This window comes from Mandrillus leucophaeus, unplaced genomic scaffold (genome assembly GCF_000951045.1).
Source record: "Mandrillus leucophaeus isolate KB7577 unplaced genomic scaffold, Mleu.le_1.0 Scaffold300, whole genome shotgun sequence".
Taxonomy (NCBI): Eukaryota; Metazoa; Chordata; class Mammalia; order Primates; family Cercopithecidae; genus Mandrillus; species Mandrillus leucophaeus.
In genome coordinates, this window is record NW_012103144.1 from 1,405,006 (window position 1) to 1,427,419 (window position 22,414).

Here is a 22,414-nt window from a genome sequence, read left to right on the forward strand (position 1 = left end):
CACACCCGGCTAATTTTTTTGTATTTTTAGTAGAGACAGGGTTTCACCGTGTTAGCCAGGATGGTCTCGATCTCCTGACCTCGTGATCCGCCCACATCGGGCTCCCAAAGTGCTGGAATTACAGGCGTGAGCCACCGCGCCCTGCCAGTGAGGAGATATTATAGGTTTATGCTTAGTAAATGAAATGCAGCTTCATCTGAGGTATTAACTTAGAACAAAGAAGAGTAAAGAAAACAAATATGAAGTAAATTTTTGCTACTACTGAGCAAATAAAATCTGAGCCTTTATCTTCCTGTTGTCAGGAGTTGTTAATAAATGATTTCAGTATACCCATGTAATACTTCAGATGACTTTTTGTTTTTTTAAATTGAGATGAGGTCTCACTGTGTTGCCCAGACTGGTCTTGAACTCCTGGACTCAAGCAATCCACCCACCTCAGCCTTCCAAAGTGCTGAAATTACAGGCATAAGCCACTACTATGCCTGGCCTTCAGACCACTTCTTATTTAAGGCAACCTGAAAACCAAGTCCATCCCAGCATTTGGGGCTTAATCTCATCCTCAGACAATTTAGGTGATTATTTATCCCCACATGCTTAAAGTATCTAAATCATGATACTTTATTAAATTATTAAATAACATGATAAAATAAAAAAAAATCCACTCCCCAGATGTATTTGTTTACTATGGCTGCCATAACAAAATATCATAGACTGGATGGCTTAAAGAGCAGATATTTATTTTCTTAACATTCTAGAGGTCAGAAGTTCATGATCAGTGTGTCAGCAGGAGTGGTTTCTTCTGAGGCTCTCTTCTTGGCTTGCTGTTGGCCGCGGTTTTGTTGCATCTTCCTAGGGTGGCCCCTCTTATGCAGGTGACCCCTGGTGTCTATGAGGCCTGATCTCCCGCTCTTATAAGAACACCAGTCCAATTGGATTAGGGCCCACCTTAATAGCCTCATTCTAACTTAATCACTTCTTTAAAAGGCCCTTTCTACAACTACAGTCACTTTCTGAGGTACAGTGGTTAGGGCTTCAACATGTGTTTTAGAGGGACATAATTTAGCTCCTAACACTAGAAATACTTTGGAAACACTGAAGCTGTGAAATCAAACAATTTACAAGAGTGAGAAGTTCAGCATTTGGATGTTTCCCCCTCTCTTACCTGGCTTTAGCCAAAATAAGAGGTGGTACAGATGGTATGTTTCAGTGAATACAAATCTCTTTACTTAAATATTTTTGGGCAGCCTTATTAAGTTTAATATGAAGATTATTTAAAACATATGAAATGCCATGTTGAAGTTGCTATTATTTATACTTTCAATAGCTTGGCAAATGGAAAAATCAAAGTTATATTAGCTAACATTTTGCTGAAAGTATAAGTGTGATTGAGTGAGCTAAACAGATCTGACAGGCAAGGCTTTATAGTCAATCATAACAATACCAGGTTTTTAATGAAAGAATAGCTATTAGCCATGGAAGAGCTGAAAATAAAAATAAAGGTCAATGTTCGAACAGATGAATCCTTTTCTGAAGTAGTATCTGTAAACAATTTAAAGTACATGGTAACAAAAGAAAACATTTTATATCTTTTGGGTTAGGGAAATGGAATAAAAGTGGATAAGTACATCACTAGGAAACATTTGACGTATTCTCTTGAAGGAAAATATCATCAAAAGAATGATTCTATCTATCTCACAAAAATACTCAGAATGAGTTTTTAATTTCTTGACCACTCTATTCTTTCATTAGAAATACCTTTGGAAAATGGAAAAATGGAAGGAAAATAGTGGAGTTTATGATTGATAGGATTAACCAGGAGAATAAGTGAGAGAAAATGAGGAAAACAATAGAAGTCAAAGAACTCTCGTGACATTTTCTAAAAATAATTCTCCGACCTATGAAATTTTTACAAGTTGCACTTATCTGGCCTAGGATAAAATATATTCAAAAACCTTGATGCAACACAAAAGGAACATTTGTGTTTATTTGCTTAAATACTAAAGAAAATGATGGCACTATTAGGGAAGACTAATAAAAATTTCCAACTACATGGTTACTACACATTGGAAGTATCTGACGTCAACAAAGGAGAACTGCGTATTTTCTTTTAAAGAATAATTGTTGGAGATATATGGCAATACTACTATATTGTATTGCATGTAATACAAAGTACACACAATTTTATATGGGTAAAATTGGTATGAGGAAGACCAGGACCTTGAGATTATTAAGAACAGCGTTAATAACAATACAGCATCAGCTCAAATGATATGTCACTGTGCACCCTGAGAGCCTTAGATAAAAGGCCCTCCCAGTGTTTATTTCTTTGGCTTCATACCTCACTATCTTCACTCACCATTAAATTAACTCTGGTGATTCAGGAAATGTAGTCATCTCGAGGGGCCATACTCTTTCTCTTCAGGACCTTTCAGTGTGCTGCTCTCCTGGCTTGAAATACAAGTACACAGTTCCCTTCCACCCTGCCTCCATCCTTCCTCCACCTCTGCACAGAGTTAAAATTTCCTGTGAAAATCTCTTGAAGAGCAATCTATAGTGTCTCAGTAAGTCCAATACTGTCTGCTTTTACACAGTTTGACTACATTGGTGCTGTTTTGTTTAAACACCAGATAAAGCCATTGGCTTGCTTTTAGGGAACCTTTTTTTAGAAATCTTCATAAACACCAGAATTATCTTGAGGAACTGAAACAAAGGGGAAGATTTGCATTTTTCAGCTCATGATCTCTCCAGGTTACATGCTCATTAAGTGGCATTGCAAGCTGTGATTCTCACTCACTGCTTGAATTATTCTCGCCCCTTCTCTTCCTCTCTTCGTATCATTGAATTTATATAAAATAAATACATAAAGTTTAATACATATAAAATAAACGCATTGCACAGCACTTATACCACATCACAAGGAGACTTTTCCTTGTCTGTGTCTCCTTCTAGACCATGAAATGGCTGATGGGCTTCTTTCCTTTTCACACTTACATATATAGTATCGGGGCACAAATCACTAAGGAAATAGTTTGTTGAATAACTGAAGGACAAAATGAACGAAGTGTATTATACTAACTACAACAATTTTTTTAAAAAAACTGAATTTTCAAGTTCTCACTGCAGTTCCACAATAAAAAAAAGAAAGAAAAAAACAACTGAATTTTGTCCAGGCGCAGTGGCTCATGCCTGTAATCCCAGCACTTTGGGAGGCCAAGATGGGAGGATCGCTTGAGCCTAGGAGTTTAAGGTAACAGTAAGCTGTGATCACACCACTGCACTCCAGTCTAGTGATGGCATAATCATAGCTTACTGTGATCTTGTTACTGAGACCTAGCAAGACCCTGTCTCTTAAAAAAAATAATTAATTTTTACAAAATGACTGAATTTGTCACCACAAAAATAAAAAAAAATATTATTTCAGAATAACCAAAAAGGTTGTACTCACTTGATACTTTGTTTTTGTGAGTTAACAAACCATTATTGCATTTATTTGGGACCTAAATTGCTTAATCAATCAGATGATACTCTTACCAATTTTTCCAGTTAATTGATGGAATTGGATAGTCCATCCAATTCCATCACAGACTGCTTTGGCCTCAGAGACTGCTTTGATTGGAAGATGATTTATCTGATGTTATCTATCTTTATACATCTCTCCAACCCACAATATTAAGCCTAACAATGTGTTTCTCCCTGTTCATCTAATTATTCCAATCTACACAGAAACAACTTCTACTACCACGCATCTTAAAGAGAAGGACAACCTCCCCTAATATTGTGTGACTTTCCAAATACCATCTCTCAATCACAACAAACCTTTACAAAATAGTCATAGGAGCTGTCTCTGTTTACTCACCTCTAATTCCCTCTCCTGACTGGCCACTCCTTTTAGGCACCTAACCCTACTGCTTCACTGAATCTACTCCTCTCAGTCAGTTATCTCCGTGAAGCCAAGCACTGTGGTCACATCTATATTTTTTTCTTACTAAACCTCTTAAGTAGCAATCAACAACATATTTTTTTTTTACTTGACACACTTTCTTCTTCTGATTTCTGTACCATTGCACTTACTGCTTTTCCCCCACCTTAAGAGGTCCTCCTTTTCAGCCTCCTTGACAGTCCTGATTTTCTTCTGGACATCTAACTGTGGGAATATTCCAAGCTCCATTCTCTTTACTCTTTTTATCTGTATTTCCTCCCTAAATTGTCACATTTAGCACCATAGATTTTAATTGTATCTGCATGTCAATATATTCTGTCTCTCTTGTCTACCTTTCTAGCCTTGATCTGTTTCTCATGGTCCTAACTTATCAATACGGATTTATTGTATTCCTTATTCTATTCTGTTCTTACTGTTGTATCTGAAGCACCTAGAACAATGCCGATATCATAGGTTCTTGGTATTTAATGAGTATTTATAGAATGAATTAGTAAGTCAGTGGCTGTTTCTAAATATAACACATATCTCTAAATTAGCAAAGAGAGAAAGAGTTCACATGTAAATATGACACCTTTTGGAATACTCTTTGAGAGAAAGTTTGCCCTTCCGGAACACGAGTAAAATATTTCCCGCAAACATTTTGGAATTTAGTGATTTTTCATGTGACTAAAGAATATTAAAATGTACTACTTCTCTAATCTTTTTTATTCTTAATAGAATACTTGAGATGGTATTCACAAATCAAAGGTTTCATGTCATAATTTGTAGTAGCCTTCATGTCTTTAGAAGGTTAATGATTCTTCAGTGGAAACAAATAATTAATAAAGATGGCATTCCTAAAAGCATAAAAGCATTTTCTAATATTGTATGTATTTTAATGGACTATATTGACATTAAACATGTTACATAGATGTAACACATTTTTGTTATAATTACAGCATATGTACATAGATGCAGATAATTATACGTTTGTGCTTGTATAGAATATATGTGCTTTTTAACAAACTTTTACAAATTAACTTGCAAAGCCGTATGTGAATGTATACATGAAAATACCTGTGTAGATAGACCGTTGTTCTATTTGCAAAATAAGTAAGACCAGACTTTACGTGTTCCTAAAATGTTGTATAAAGGAATGATTGCAAGACTAAGGTTTAGAAAGACAGGTTTCTAATTTAGCTTTTGCTGCTAACTAGTGTGATGTTAAGCAAGTCATTATATCCACTAGAATGTAAGCTCCACTGGGACAGGAATTTTGTCTGTTGTGCTCATTGCTGTATTGCCAGCATCTGGAAAAGACTGAACCCAGAGTAAGTGCTGAACTAATTTGTTGCATGAATTCTGTTTCTCCAGATTTACAGTTTCCACATCTATAAAACAATGTTTCTTCTAATGCTCACATTCCAAATTAATATTGGGGCCCTTATGAATTTAAATAAGGCAAATTCCAAACTAGAACTGTTTATTGAGCTTCTGCCTAGACCTTTATATTGCTTAGTCAATTGAAGCTCTTTTCATGAATATTTATTAATATGAATAAGACAACAGTTAGATGTCAGTTCATCTGCCATCTTAATTCAGCAGGACTAAAAGAAAAACTTTAATATTAAAAATATATTATTCAAATTCACAAAATCAAGTAAATATAAAAGAAAATTCAATAACTAGCCCCTCAAATGATGTTTTTTGAGCATTTGTATCCTTTACACTGTGGAAGCTATTAAAGTTTAAAACGGCTGTAAGAATTTTGAGATACCCTGTAGATATATCCTTCTTTGAGAAAACTTGATATCTCAACTAAAATATACAAATGAATAAAGATTATTCGCTTTTAAGGTTTTTCTTTTCATTTGTCACCAAATATGTAATGAACAACAATCATGTGAAACCTGTGTTACATAATGCAAGAGAAATCAGTTATTGACAGTCTGCACTTCACCGTCCTCTGGACTGCCAGCAACACACAGAGCCCGAGATCACTGGTGACAAAGCCTCTGGGTTGGAGTCAACATCGACATTACAAAGACTGGAGAGGAAGCCTGGAGACCTGTGCACTACTTGCAAGACTGCAGCCCTCCCCTTCCCCTCTGCCACAGCCACCATTACTCACAGCCTCCCCTGTCACGAGGACCAATCTCTGCTGTGTACTGCTTCCCTCTTTCCTCATGGCTTGTGTCCTCACGTCCCCCTGCACTGCTTAATCAGACCCTGGCTCCTTTTCAAACAAACAATTCCTGCTCTACCTCATCACTCTCTACCCCTCTCATCCTGCCTAATTTTTTTCCCATAGCACTTATCAGCGATATCGTATCTTTGTTCACTGTCTTTCTTGTATATACATGTGAACTAGAATCTACACTCCTTTAAAGCAGGACATTTCTCATCCATCCGTACATCCCCAGCACCTCGAGCACTGTATGACACGTAATAGATGCTCCATAAATATTTGTTGAATAGGTGAATGAACAAAAAGCAGAATGAACTAACACTCTAACCTGAACTTGCCATATTGTTGATCCTCTTAACTGTTTCTCCCCCAGTTTCCAGCAGCACCTCACCATTTAAAGTTCCTGTAATTTCTCTAGCCATGATCCTCGTTATTTTCAATAACTGGTGTTCTACCCAGATTTTGTTATCTCATGCTGGCTTGGATAAACACTTGTAATTCATCTTGGCTCAATACTTTGGTAATATATCCCTGGGGCTTACCCCTGTCCTTCAAGTGAGGTCTGGCCAGTATGTGGCCATGAATGGCCACTGCTCTACCACAGTGACTTCATAAATGAATTACCTCTAGAAAGGAATCGGTATATAAATGAATAAATGCCAAAACTAAACTAAACAGCATTTACAATGGCCATAGATGAAGTCCCTGCCTTGGATAAGTGTGCATGTTCCACAATGACAAGTCAAGTGGACAAGACAGAGTCCAAAAAGGGGAAAGGTAGAGAATTATTGAGCCATAGGTAGGTAAGTGGGAACATCCATATGACTGTTGGTAGGAGTATAAATCACTACAATGTTTCTCAAGGGGAATTTAGAAATAGCTATTTAAATTAAACAGATTCCTACCCTTTCAGTAGCATTTCAACTTCCAGTAATTCATCCTGTAGAAGCTCTTCTATAACCACTGGAAATATCCAATAGCCCATCAATAAAGGGATGGTTTAATGATGAACCACATAGTCATAAAATGGAATAGTGCAATCTTTAAAAAGAATAAATATATACCTGTTTGTGTTACATTATATTAAATGGAATGTGAAAATTGCACATTAGTATATGTGGTGTGATTTCACTATCAACAGTTTATACCCCTGTTCTAGATATCAAGAGTAACAGTGAACAATACTCACAATGACCCTGCTCTCACAGAAATTAAATTCTAATTGGAAAACAGACCACAAACAGATAAAGGTTTAATGGCAGATGAAGCACTGCTATGAAGAAAAATAAAGCACAGCAAAGGGATACTATACAAAGCCTCTCTGAGGAGACAGCTTCTCTTGAAGCAGAAATCTGAATAAGGAACAAGGCAAGAAAGAAGGGACAAACAGAAGCAGCATGCTTGCAGGCTTGAGGAAATGTAGGGAAGATAGTGTGACTGGAGAGCATTGGTCATATGGAATGAGGGACAGAAGATGAGATGTGAGGTGTCCAAAGACAAGATGATATGGCATTTCCTGGGCCACAATAACAATTTTGGATTTTCATTTTATTTTGGTGATTAATCATTATAAGATCTTGAGCAGGGGAATGATATGTTCAGATTTACATTTTTAAAGACTCACCATGGCTGTTACGTCAAGAATATTCTGAGGAGGAAAAGAATAGAAGCAGTGAGACCAGCTATATGGGTATGGCACTGCTCTTTTGAGTGATGACAGTGTCTGGGCGTAGGGTAGGAGCTGTGGAGAGGAAGAATGACCAGATTTATGATGCATTTTGAAGGCAAAGCCAAGAGGATTCGCTGATGAATTGGATGTGGGGTGTGTTAGAGGAATCAAAGACGATTACAAGGATTTAGGCCTGATCAGCCAAGTGAATTGCAGTACCATTTACTGCGGGAGGAGGATTTAGTAGTAGGAGGTGGTAGTGTGGTGGAGGTGGGGAAGAGTTCTGTCTTGGATATGTTAATGTTGAAGTGCCTATTAGATATGTAAATGGAGCTACTAGGCAATTGAATTAATGACTTCAGCATTTAAGAGAATGGTTAAGACCTTGATATATATTTGGGAGGCACAATGGCATGAATGACTTTGTTAGCTATGTTAAAGCTATGTTAGAGATCACCTAGGAAGTAAGTGTAGAAGAAAGCAAAAGGTCGGAGGCCTGAGGTCTAGGGATCGTCTATATCTAAAAATCTCAAAGAGGAAAAATGCAGCAGAAGAGACTGGGAAGTAACAACCAATGTCAAAGAAGGGAAAACGGAGAGTGTGGATCACAGTAGCCAAGTGAAGAAGCTTCTATAGAAAAAGTAGTTCCCAAATTATTAACCATTGTCTTCCTTGAGTGGTGAAATTATAGGGGGCATTCAATGTTTGCAATTTCTGTAACATTTAAATATTTTGTAATATACATATATTGTCTTTGTAAGCAAAAATAGCAATAAAAAGGTTAAGAACAATAAAAAGTAAAAATTTTAATGAACATACTAAAACAATGTGTAGGAAGCATCAGCATTAAGTTCATATAGCATAACCTATTATATCTTTGATTAGACAATTTACAAAAAGAATCCAATGACCAAAAATGAGAGGGAAAAGATGCAGTGTTTCAAATGGCTTATGTAAGAGTGTATTTAGGTACCTTCTTTGTAAAGGTTTTATGAGGATTGAAAAGTTAACGTGTTTATATAGTAGTTATGTATGTAATTATGTATATAGAGCATTTTTCATATATTATTAATGGGTATTAAATGATACTATACAAAAACTAAAGCAAAACCCAGAAATGTTTATAGAATGTATAGATGGAATAAAGTCTAGCAGTTTTCCTAACCTATTGATACTGCTTATGCATGTAAGCAAGTAAATAGTTTAGAATTTATTTCCATGCTATGAATAGAATGCTGGTTAGTGCATTTCAAAGTGGCTCAAGAAAATTCTTCTGAACTTATCAAGAACTGAAATGCAAATGCATGTAATACCCAGTGCAAATGGAGGTGTATACCCCAAAACTGCCAGTCAGAACTCATGCAGCTGAGTCAAAAGGCTATGAGATAGCTCAGTAGTCTTTGAATTAGGATAAAACCTGTTATACCTAACTCTGTAATCTATATGCCATCTCAAATGTGTATAAATATTATATAGTGTATGTTAAAGTGTTACAAAAATCATCAATTAAAATACTAGTTTCTCTTTATGAGGATTGCTGATACGTGATAGTACAAAAACTGTGCTATTGGTCATACTGGGTTCCAAATGCACCTTCTCCTTAAAAGAATACAACTTGTCCTTTGAGACTATTCATACACATTTAGTGAATTCCATATTAGGAGAAACCTATTAGATTGTTCACCATTATCTTTCCACATAACAGTTGGGTGCCAAAATCAGATTTTCATTGAAGTTGTCACCATCAATAATACAATGATTTCATTTTGGCTGATTGAGATTCAGGCAGTCACTGAAACTGTGGCCATGGTGTAGCATCCAGTGCTACTCCTCTTAGCCAAGCACACTTTGGCAAGGAGCCTGAATCAAGCAAAGTACTCCCTTAGGTTACTATTTTTCTGATTAAATTTGTAATTATGTGTAAAATTAACTATTATATTTGCAGGATCAATTGATATTCAGGGGGATACTGTCTGAATAAAACTTAGAGTTTCTTTTACTCTCTCCTGTCAGAGTCGGGCCACAAAAAGTTAAAAAGTACCATCCAGAGAAGTACAGAAACAGGCATGGCAGCTGAAATGAGGAAGATGGTAAGGCAGCCGAGCCGAGAGTCTACTGATGGCAGCATCAACAGTTACAGCTCTGAGGGCAAGTAAGTGCTGTCAGCACGTCTGCATGGCTGTGGAACCACGAATTGTGTACTAATCAGTAAAATAACAAAGCCACTGAGTGTTACTGTGCAGCTTCTCTATTTAACCAGAAGTTCAACCATCCATTTTAAACCACCCTAATGGCTTATAAGTAAGTACACATGGACACACCTCTACACCTGGTCATTCATACCTTTCAAAGGGTGAAGAAATTCTGAGTCCACATGAATAAATTCATTTCCTCCATCTAGGAAAGCCCAGAATAGTTCCTTACTGGATGTTTAGTGTAGGAATGCCACAGGTAATGGACTCTTTCATATGGGAAATTCATAGTTTGTCCCTGTCACCAAAGTCTAAATTAAAATTTATAAGTAAGGAACTGATTTCCCATTTTCTTAATTTTCTCCAAGCTAATTTGGACCCTAAGCTTTTCTAAGTCTAACACTGTCATATATGTAAGTAACTTACATTTTCTTGTTTTTAAAACATTGCTGACTCATTTTTACCTTAGGAAATAATCCAGGATCTATCAGCTTCATTATTTTTCTGACTAAAGTGTTTTAGTTAATTCTGAGAAAATAGAATACGATTTTTAAAAATTTACTCAGTTCGATTTTTTTTTTCTGACATTTTATATGGATCCTGCACAAAACCTGCTATTTCCTATGCTTGAGAATATTTCTGGTAAAACTGAATTTTTATTGAGGTAGTGGATCTTACAAATAAGTAGTTAATGTGTTGTTTTGGATTACATGGAGATTCACCACATATAAATTTTCTATAATTATTTGTTCATTACCATTCACATTACTCATATACCAATCTAATATTTCTTGTCTTTACTGGATATTTTGTTTTGTTTAGAAAATTTAACAGAATTATGCCAGATTACTGTTTGTGATATTCTTTCCCATTCCTGAAACTAGTTGGTCTTTGTTTAGTTGGTCAAATGATTGGCTTGTTATGCATGCTTCCAGTAAGGAATATCTAAGAACAAAAATCATCAGGTATGAAAGTTATGGAGATAAACTTACTGGCAAAATACCAGTATTGAATGAAGTAGCATAAAGTAATATACAAATGAGACTTGAACACGTCATTTTCTGATACAAAAAAGTAACAAATAAAATTTGCCTCCATCATAAACCACTTAATCTCTTGGATTTATTTTCATGGTCTCTGGATGGGATTATAATCTGTGTCCCATTTAATTCCCTTAGTTAAGAGAAATAATAGATGTGAAAGCACAATGGAAAGAGTAAGTCTCTATAGAAATATATTCATTCAAAAAATGCTTACTGAATCCTATTACATAATGAGCATAGTTCTTATTACCCAGTGATAACTACATTAGTCAACAAGAAAAGCACAGGCACTATCCTTGTGCAGCTTACATCCTGGGGCTATCAGGAAGTCATATTATAGGAGGAAATACAGATTTTTTAATCAATTAATTTCAATTGGAACCAAATAAAAGTCTCAAATAATTTAAACATTTAATTGATTCAAAGATGAATTTAACCAGAATTGATTCAAAAATGAATCAATTAAATGTTTATAAATAAGAACTTGAACTATAACATTTATTCAAGAAATTATTGGTCACTTTAAAAAAAATTAGCATTAATGTTACCTAATGTTCATGAGCAAGTATCTGTGTGAAGTTTATGATATAAAAATTTGCATCTTATGTTTTTTTGTCAGCAACACATTTATATAGGGGATTTGGAACTTGATATATTAAAAACTATAACTGAGCCCTCTTGAATAGAGCATTAGGTATCAAACTGAGAGTTTACACCTATCCTCAATCAATATTAAGCCTCATATGCTTGGCTCAAAGGCAATGCAAATAATCAATTAAAAAAAAAGATTGTCTAAGTAATATTTATGCTTCATGATCATAATTAGTCAAATGGAAACTAGTGAAAAGAATTCTAGAAGATTTCATGGTTTTTTTTTTCCTTTGGTTTTTATCCTTCTACTGATAGTTTAATATTTCCTGGAGTGCGACTGGGAGCTGACAGTCAATTCAGTGATTTTCTTGATGGATTGGGACCAGCCCAGCTTGTTGGACGCCAAACTCTTGCCACCCCTGCAATGGGTAAGAATCATTTTTTTTCTACAGGAAAATTGATGTTTTGTGTTTGACAAAGTCATTTAAAATATTTAAAATTGTGTAATAGCAATACAAGTGAGAAGCAACATTTTAGCTAGGGAGTTACTGTTTGCAAACAACTATTCTAATTTCAAGTGTATTTTTCTAATTTGAGATATTATGAAACAGGAAGTAAAATTAGCCATAAATATTTGAATTACCAGGAACCCTGATATAATAGATCTAAATGTAGGACAAGGGTGGCATTTCAGAGCATGGAAGAAAAAAAAAAAAAGATAGACTGTTCAGTAAAGTATAGTAGCATAACTATTTACCTGTGTGAAAAAATGTACGGAATTCCCTCACCCTACACAACTTACCAAAAAAGTTAATATTTTAGACTTAACTATAAAAAAGAAAAGGGAAGGTGGAGAAAGATACTAAAAAGTACTGGAAAACACTTAAGTTAATCTTTCTGTAATCTTGCAGTGGGAAAGAACGTCAGCAAAATGCATGAAAATAGATCAGCTTGAAGACACAATATAGTGAAATTTAGCAACACTGAGGCTTGATAGAAAAGCATACAAGCTTCCTAAGAGGAAAAATAATTTTACAAAAAAACTATCAAAAATTAGATTCTCGCTGGGTGTGGTGGCTCATGCCTGTAATCCCAGCACTTTGGGAGGCCGAGATGGGCAGATCACGAGTTCAGGAGATCGAGACCATCCTGGTTAACACGGTGAAACCCCGTCTCTACTAAAAATACAAAAAAAATTAGCTGGGCATGGTGGCGGATACCTGTAATCCCAGCTACTCGGGAGGCTGAGGCAGGAGAATGGCGTGAACTCAGGAGACGGAGCTTGCAGTGAGCTGAGATCGTGCTACTGCACTCCAGCCTGGGCGACTGAGCAAGACTCCATCTCAAAAAAGAAAACAAAAAAAGAAAAAAAAATCAGATTCTCATTGGGCTCTTCATATTTTCATTGGATTCTTCAATATACTGGAAGCCAGAAGACTATTAGCATTACCTTCAGAATCCTCAGTAACAATAGATTTCCAACCTAGAATACAAAAGCCAGCCAAACTATCAAGTAATTTTGAGGCTAGAGTGGATACATACTCAGCCCCAGGCAAGGCCTCAAGTCATTTTCCTCATTGCTAACATTTCTCAGAAAGCTGCTAGAAGATTTACTTTGACCAAATGAACTAAGCGAGTTTTCAAAATTATGAACTAAAAAAAAAGGAATCAATAAATAAATGCTTCCTCACAAGATAAAGATGATTGGGATACCCAGGGTGATAGCAAAGGAAGAACTAAAGGTAGCTGCAGCAAGGTTTCAAAGCAGCATTCAAATTGCATCATGTCAGATTTCATGAGATAAAAATCTATAGAATACCTAATGGGTTTGATTTTTATGGAAGAGATGAGCAACCAGGAGAGACTTAAGATTTGAACTAGTGAGGTCTACATAAAAATGTAAGCAAATGCTTTATTAAAAGACACTAATTAAGTGTAGGGAAAAGGAAGATCTAAGAAATGAGAAGTGGTTATAATCTAGTTCACACAGTTATGCATAAGGTTACATAGTTGAAATAATATTAATATTGGGAGAATGGGATGACAGAAATTGTCAAGTATGTAGTAGGGATAGGAAGGCAGTGAAAGAGATCAAAATTGAAACTCAATAATACTATCTAAAACTGCAGAAAGGATAATATAAGTAGTGCTTAGAAATAATGAGGCAAATGCCAGAAAGTAAATCAGATAAAAATATTGAAAATTTTGGAAGCAATAAGTTTTGGAAGACAAGAAGTTGAGAGAGGGGTAGAAGTTAGTTATGTATAAACATAACAGGTTTTATAGAACAGTTGGGGATATGTGTGTGATTTAAAAAGAAATCTTTAAGAAACATTAAAAGGACAAAAGGGGAACAGAAGACTTCTAGGAACTGTGGTCTAAAACAGAATTATAAAACTAATGAGAATGTCTAGAACAACAAAGTTGATCAACTGACCAAAGAATCCATGCCTGAGAAAATGGAAATGATTCAAATAAGTAGAAATAACTTAGAAGTTTTCAGAGATAAAGTATCATATAATCCACAGAAAAAAACGCCAAGAGGGTATTAAACAAAAAACAAGCATATATTTTTAAGAAAGAAAGTTAGAGAATGGAAAATATAATGACTTAAAATTTAAAACTCAGTGGATGAGCTAAATAGTATACTGAACAAAGCTTAAGATATAATTAAATACAAGGAGAACTATAGAATACCACCAATAACATGGCCTATTTAAATTAAAAAAAAAGAAAATCTTTTATAAGAGAGGAGAATTCGGGATGTAGGAAGAATAAACCAAAAAGTTCAAACTTACTCTAACAGGAGCCTAAAAAGAGAATAGAGAGACAGTTTTTGGGGAAAAATAATGATGCCTGAGTGTTTAAGAAAAACATAAAACCTGAGAGATTGAAAGAGCACATTGAGTGGTGAACTGAACAATCTGTACAAAGCAAACAAACAAGGAAAATCTTTCTAATGCAATTTTAGGACATCATCTCAAGTCATGAGGAAGAGAAAGAAGATTACCTAAAATAAAAAACAAGATGGAGAATTTCATCAGAAAACTCAAATCTTTAAGAGCCCAGTAGAAATTATAGAATTGAAAAATATAACTAAAGTTAAGAATTCAATGGATGAGTTACCAGCAGTTTAGACAGAGTTGAGGAGATAATTGGTTAGTGGTTAACTGGAGGATAAAGCCTTAAGAAAGTATCCAGAATTAATTGGACACACAAAATAATGAAAAATATGAATAAGAAGTTATAAGACCGAGCAGAAAAGTGAGGTCTAATATATGTCTAATTAGTCCCAGAATAGGGAAGGAAGGAGTATAGGCCAGACGCCATTGAAAATATAATGTTTGAGTGAGAATTATTCAAATGTTTCTAGCATAAAAGAAAAAACAAATATTTAAGGTAATGACATCCCAATTACACTGACTTGATCATAATAAAGAATATGAATGTATTAAATTATCACATGTACCTAAAAAATATGTACATATATTATGTACATATTATGTATCAATAAATAAAAACGAAAATGGAAAACAAAGAGTGTAACAATAAAAAGTATATATATAATGATTGATAGATTTTTCAGAACTGAAAATATAGTCATACTTTCCAGAGTCCCTCATGAACCCCAAGAAAAGCAAATTCAGTAATACTAAAAATAATATTATCACAACCAAATGGGATTTTTTTTCATGAACACATGGTTGGTTTAATATATGAAAACTAATTAATATAGTTGATCACATTACTGTAATGAAAAGAAAAAATGACCATCTTAAGTATGCAGAAAAAATGTTTGATAAAAATTCAGTTTTAATTTATGAGAAAAAATTATCAAACTGAAAATAGAGTGGAGTTTACTTATCTGTTAACGTTTCTACAAAGCACACATGTATATGTGTGTGTGTGTATGTGTGTGTTTGCATATCAGATTGTCCACATTGTTTACATCTTTCAATATAAGTAGCAAAGATGCTTAGAAATATGCATTCTCTTACACTGCTATTAGAAGTGTAATTTGGTGCAGTCACCAATTGGAATAATATGGCAGCATCTAGTAAAAATAAAAGTGTGGATGTGCTGTGACCCAGCAATACAACTTCGAATTACATATCCTCAAGAAGCTCTTTGCAGCATTTTGTTGTAGCAGCACCAAATAGGAAAGCCAAGACCCCTAACTGGAGAGTAGATAAATATGACATTCATGTAATAGACTGTAATAGAGAAATTAAAGGGAATGTTCTAGATCTCAACACATCAACTTGGATGGATATCTAAGAAAATGTAGTTAAGTGAAGAAAGAAAATTGCTGAATGATACCACTTATGCAAATGCTTAGGCTGGACGCCATGGCTCACACCTATAATCCCAGCACTTTGGGAGGCCAAGGCAGGCAGATCACCTGAGGTCAAGAGTTTGAGACCAGCCTGACCAACATGGTAAAACCCTGTCTCCACTAAAAATACAAAAAATAGCCAGGCAGGGTGGCGCATGCCTGTAGTCCCAGCTACTTGGGAGACTGAGGCAGGAGAATCACTTGAACCCAGGAGATGGAGGTTACAGTGAGCAGAGATCACACCACTGCACTCCAACCTGGAGACAGAGGAAGCCTCTGTCTAAAAAAAAAAAAAAAAAAAAAACTTAACATTTGAAAATTTATTTGAGATGAACAGTTGTTAAAAAATATAACCTACCACAAAGAATTTAAGAGTAAGTAGAAAGCTGAAAAAACCTGAGTAGAACTATAACTGTCAGTATTTAACATTCTACTTACCAAAAAATGGGGAGAATACACCCAGGTGTTTTCATAGAGGAGCTCTAATAAATATGAGCTCGAGAGACATGAAAACTATGAAACAAATATTTTCATGAAATAAAAAGGAAGGGACTCATTCTAGTTGCTGATCTAATTTTGTATCAAACTATACATGGGCTACATAATGCTCCTTAATAATCAAAGAAATGCAAATTAAAATATCATTTTAACCAGATTGGCAAAAATTAAGCATATTTTTGATACTGATATTAGACATATTGCTAATACCAGTATTAGTGAGGGTGGGAGGCAGGAAGAGCGATATTTCTGGTGATAGTGCAAACCTTTCTGGAGGAGTTGGCAGAATGCATGGAATTTTTGGATGTCCATACTATTAGATATGAAAACTTAAAATATTGGAATTTTGTGTTCAAAAAATAAATTATTCAAGAATGTGTGCAAGAATTCTTATAAAACTGTTCATTATAACCCTACTTACATACACTGCACCATAAAGTAGTTTATGTAAATAACCTTTATTTCCATCAATAGGAGTCTGATTTAATAAGTAATGACATGTCCATGCAGTAGTCCATACAGTCAATAAAATGATGATATATGATCATGATTGCTGATTGATAGTAGATAGATAGACAGATAGATAGATAGGCAGATAGATTGATAGAAGTATGAGAATGCTAGGATATTCACCAAATATTAATGGTGGCTTTCTCTGGATAATGAAAATACATATGGTTACAATTTTTTAGTATATACTGGATGAAATAAGAGTAAGAAATCACATTAAGTACAAGAATTATAGAAATGCTTCAGTGTTGTTATAGTCATTTATTAACTAATTTGCAAATCTCATAAGAGGGATTAATACCAGAAAAAATAAGAGAATCATTTCCAAATTTGATTTGGAGACCAAGAAAGAAAAGTGGATTGTGGAGTGAGGGGGTCTAAATATTAGTTTCTCAACAAAATCATGAAGATAAAAATCTGTAGTCTGTTATGGGCTCTCCTTTTTGTTTTAACTGCACTTAACTGGAAAGAAGCTGAAACACATCTTGCTTCCCCTCCGTTTGCAGGTGATATACAAATTGGAATGGAGGACAAAAAGGGTCAATTAGAAGTTGAAGTTATTAGAGCACGAAGCCTCACACAAAAGCCTGGTTCCAAATCTACACCTGGTAAGGAGAAGTATTCCTGAATTTGGTGAAGGGGCTATTTAATAGGCAAACAAATAAAAACATTTGCTGTATTTGAATTTCATATGCTCTGTTTTGCATCATCTGATTAATTTAAAAAGCAGTGTTTCTGTGTTCTTTGATGTTATTAAAATGGATTTGGGTTTTCCTTGCACAGTTATTCTTTCAGAAGGTGTTAGGAAGTATGTTATAATATTTTTTAAAGTTTAGTTATGGTTGTTTCTTAGCTAGTGTCAACTATTTTCTTTCTGCACATTTAGAAAGGCAAAAGAAAAAAAGAATATATTCTAATTGTAAAAGGGGAACAATGAGCTTTAAGATATAAACCTGCATTGTAACCCAAGTAAGTCAACGTCTTCAAATAACTTTGTATACATTGAATCAAAATGAGGAAAATGGCAGTAAGGTAACATATAGATTTAAGGAATAGAATTTATGGAGCAATGAAAATTTTAAGTAATTTAAACAGTCGATGGGAAACTTTCAGTAAGCATCTCTAATTCTCTAATAGGGAATTCTCTAATTAAAAAAACAGTTTAATTTAAGGAATAATTCTTGTATGTTAATATAATTTTGTTTAGCTCCATATGTCAAAGTATATCTTTTGGAAAATGGGGCCTGTATAGCCAAGAAGAAGACAAGAATTGCACGAAAAACCCTTGATCCTTTGTATCAGCAGTCTCTGGTTTTTGATGAAAGTCCACAGGGTAAAGTTCTTCAGGTCAGTAATTGTTTGGCTTTTTACATTGAAATGTTTGTATTATTCATATATCTAAGAGATGGTAAAACACAAAGAGATAAATGTAGGATAATATTCTTGAGTAGAAAAAATTCAAATGGTTAGTTTATAATGTAAATAATGTATAATATTAAAAATATTTGGTGGATCTAATAGAGAACAATTTTATTTTATCTCTCTCTCTTCTTTTCTTTTCTGTCTCTATCCTCTCCTTCTAGCTTTGCCCTGTTCCCGCCCCTCCTCACTCCTCACTAGATAGATAGGTATAAATAGATAGAGATATATCCTCACTAGATAGATAGGTATAAATAGATAGAGATATATCCCCACTAGATAGATAGATGATAAATAGATAGAGATATATCAAACAAAACAATGCTAATAATAGCTGGTTGAGCATTGCTCTCTGCCAAACATGGGATACAAAGAGGAGGAGGGAGAGGAGAAGAGAATGGGTCCTGGTTGAATGCCAGATGCATTTCTAGGTGCTTATATGCATTATTTAAACTTTGTAACTAACATGCGCAATACTATCATTATCCCCATTTTAAAGATTATGTCTGAGATTCAAGAGGTAAAGTAATTTCACAAAGTTACTCAGTAAAGTTTAAAGGTGGGATTCACCACCAACTCTGCTTGTATAAAACAGGTGAATGAGTCCAGTTGGGAACCTTTACAGATGACTGAAGTATTAGAAAATAGAACCCGGGACTATGTGTAATGGAAGGCTTGTCTGACACCAATAGCCAATAGAAGTTGACCTAGATTGTGGTAATTTTTAATGATCTAATTGAAATATTAATCATCTAAATTAAAATTGGCAGGCAAGTCCTCAAAAGGTACCAGCCCACAATTATTTGTTTGATCTACCCCTTCATTAAAAAGACCGTAATACAAAAGAAATCAAATGAGTACTCTCATTCTTTGTACATACTTTCTTGTACATACATTCCATGGTATACTGAATTGGATTGCTCATCCTGCCCTCCTAAATTGCACAAATTTTAATTTTTATATTTTTATGGTCCTGCACATCGCTAATTAGATAGTAGTTACACAAGAAAGGTGTTGCATTCATATAAAAATAATCTTATGTATTTATTTCTTTAACGTGGCTTATGTAGATAATACTCCTCATTGACTAGGAACACACAATCCTTCATTCCATCAGCCTAAAAATTATTGTGAAGTGTCTATAAGCATCTTAAGGTTAGTGTATCTTCTTATCTGTGCCTTCTCCTTGGTGATAGTTGTATTCATTTCCTCTGCTTCACTGACTGGCCCACTTTTACAGCATAGTTGCTTTGAGCCCTTCGGATATGAAGGAGAGAGAAGTCCAGGTAATGTTGCATTTCTCTCTCTCTGCAGGTGATTGTCTGGGGAGACTATGGCAGAATGGACCACAAATGCTTTATGGGTGTGGCTCAGATCTTGTTGGAAGAACTCGACCTGTCCAGCATGGTGATCGGATGGTACAAATTGTTCCCACCGTCCTCACTGGTGGATCCCACACTCACTCCCCTCACCCGCCGGGCTTCCCAGTCATCTCTGGAAAGTTCAACTGGGCCTCCCTGTATTCGATCATAGTGAACTCATACCAGAGTCATTCCAATAAAACTCTACCTTTCAGGATAATAATCTGAACCAGATATTTCATGATCAAAAGCATTGTTGGAGACAGACAATCAACTTGTGTTTTGCCTGTAGTAGTTTTTCAATAATATGTCCCAATTGTTATTTAAAACATGGCTTCATATGACAGAACAAGGCAATCTATCAAATTACAGGAAGAATCAACGTGCTGGTGAGAGTCACTGATGCTTCTAACAAATAGAAAAAGAGGAAACTTTAAATCTACACATACACCTACACACACACATACACACACACACCCCAAATTGAACAAACTGGAAACTCTCACTCTGTGAAAAGTTGTATTCTACACGTTTCTGCACAGACCACAAGCAGTGTTATTTCCCTGATGTTTGAATTGTTTTGTTCTTTTGTGTGTTTTGTTTATTTGTGTGTTGTTTGTTGGTTTTCGTTTCTTGAGGTTTTTTTTTTTTGTTTTCACCACATCTGTTATTTCCACTAGTTTTTTTGGCTGTGTCATGACAGGCCTCATGATGCTAACAGAGACTCTTCCCTTCTTTTTTCCAAAAGCACCAAAAAAAGGGCTGAAGTGGTCTCTGTGGCATCTCCCCAAAGTGTTAAACAGCTACATAAGGTGAAGCCAAAGAAGGGTTTCACTAGCTTTCATTTTATAATTCTTTAAAGTCTTACGTGTGGAAACCCAAAAGACAAAAAGTTATCTTCCAAAATAAATAATCACAGAAGTACTTTTTTAATGAAGAGCCTATCTGTTTGCATTCTAGAAAATTAATTTATGGTTTCCATTGTTTTGCATGGAAGACTTTTAAAGAAGTCAATCTGCAACTAATGCTGGGGACTAAAACTAACTGCATAATTGTACTTTGAAAACACTCCTTGTATTGCCTTTTTCTTCCTGATATAAAAAAAAAAAATGCTCATGTGTATAAACCATACTTTGACTTCCCAAAAATGGTGACTAGGAATGGATTTGAGCCTAAGACACTTTGAGCTACGCCCAGGCTTCTCAGCCATGCCTCAGTGTAGACACACCCATCTGCCCTGGAAAGAGCATGGTATGAGCTGTTCAATATTCCACTGGAAATTCCAGTTGAAATATTCTGCACTAAACTAATGTTTTTATCGAATTTTAGTTTACATTTCTTTGAGATTGATGCAAGCACAAAGCTTGATTTTTTAATGCAAAGTATCTTACTTTTGGGGGGAAAAATAAACAAAGTCAACTTTCAATTTGCATTTTCTTCATTTAGTTTTTCTTGGCCTTGAATTTCCCTTGTGACATTCTGTACATGTGCTACAAACTGCAGTCTCTGCGGGTGCATTGATATGTTCTCCCTCCTTTTATGAGTCACTCCACTTTTGTGATTACACAGATAGAGCAGCATGACTTGGAACTGTTCAAAGCTGCATGCACATTTTGTAAAAAAAATTTTAAAAAGAAAAGAAACAAAAGGTTATTTAATAATGTATGTTAGTTCCACATAGGCCAGCTTGTATGTTGCATGTACTTGTACAGTTTGCTTGTTAATTACTATACCGAAATAACCAAGAAATCTAAGCCATCCATTTTTGTTATAGACATTTTGCAGGTTTTAGCCAGACTCAGTCTCTGGGTCTGTGGTGAAATGTCTATAGATGGACTTTATTTTTTACCCTCCGGAAAACGTGATGTAGTACGGACCAAATTCCTTCTAATAAATATTTTGGTGTAGATTCCTACTGTGGGGCTGTAACACATGTAGACACTGTGTACACATTAGGTTTTAATTCATAGACATACTGCCTGCACCAAGTGAATTATTTATTATTATTTACACATGCCAGAATTATCTGCCCATCATTCCACAGGGCACAGATTGACCACTGCTCACCATGCTGAGCAGGAGGAACTGAAGCATTGGTGCACTTCTACTAGATTCCGTTCTGTCTTAGTGGCCAACAATCAACTGATTATAATTGGGTAGTATCTTTCTATTTTGACCACTTGTCTTAACACTCCCCTGTGCTTTTAAATGAAATTCCAACTCATGTATGTAAACATGTTTAATAAAATTTACTTTTCATGTCAGTCAGTAGCCATCTGTGTTCTATGTCTTGCCAGATTTCCATTGTGGGTTCTATGGTGCAAAATGGGAGCCAGACCATGGGAAGGGGAGGCTGGGGTTTGTTGTCTGCTGCGGGCATTTGACTTGACTTGTCACTGCACTATATTATGTCTTAATCAATGGCCCAAAGGGTACTTTGCATCACATACAAGTTTTCACTTTGTCAGCCTGTCTAAGTGAGCACATGACTATACTTCTGAAAAGTGGCATTATTAAAAATAATAAATCTCAGTAAGAATCAAATGGAAGGTTGTTTTCTGCTGCTGTTTGAATGTGCTAATAAAAGAGACAACTCTGTTGTCCAGTTGCCAAATTATTTCAAGTTATGTGGCATATCAGAAAATTGATTCCTGCGTCTCTCGTCACAGTATATTTCCCCTTTCCATC

At 35.1% G+C, this 22,414-nt stretch overlaps 1 protein-coding gene across 6 annotated transcripts in view; it reads left to right on the forward strand.

The window, feature by feature from the left end:
* The window catches only part of RIMS1 (regulating synaptic membrane exocytosis 1), a 501,191-nt gene extending 479,201 nt beyond the window's left edge, over nt 1-21,990 (forward strand). For 5 of the 6 annotated variants that reach the window (XM_011987097.1, XM_011987100.1, XM_011987099.1 and 2 more), the window contains 5 exons: nt 9,790-9,928; nt 11,918-12,030; nt 17,453-17,554; nt 18,154-18,293; nt 19,680-21,990. In XM_011987097.1, the coding sequence (XP_011842487.1) occupies nt 9,790-9,928; nt 11,918-12,030; nt 17,453-17,554; nt 18,154-18,293; nt 19,680-19,898 (713 nt within the window). In that variant the 3' untranslated portion in view covers nt 19,899-21,990. The remainder of the gene's footprint in view (nt 1-9,789; nt 9,929-11,917; nt 12,031-17,452; nt 17,555-18,153; nt 18,294-19,679) is intronic. The other variant, XM_011987098.1, reaches the window with a different exon arrangement.
* Nucleotides 21,991-22,414: the final 424 nt, after the last annotated feature.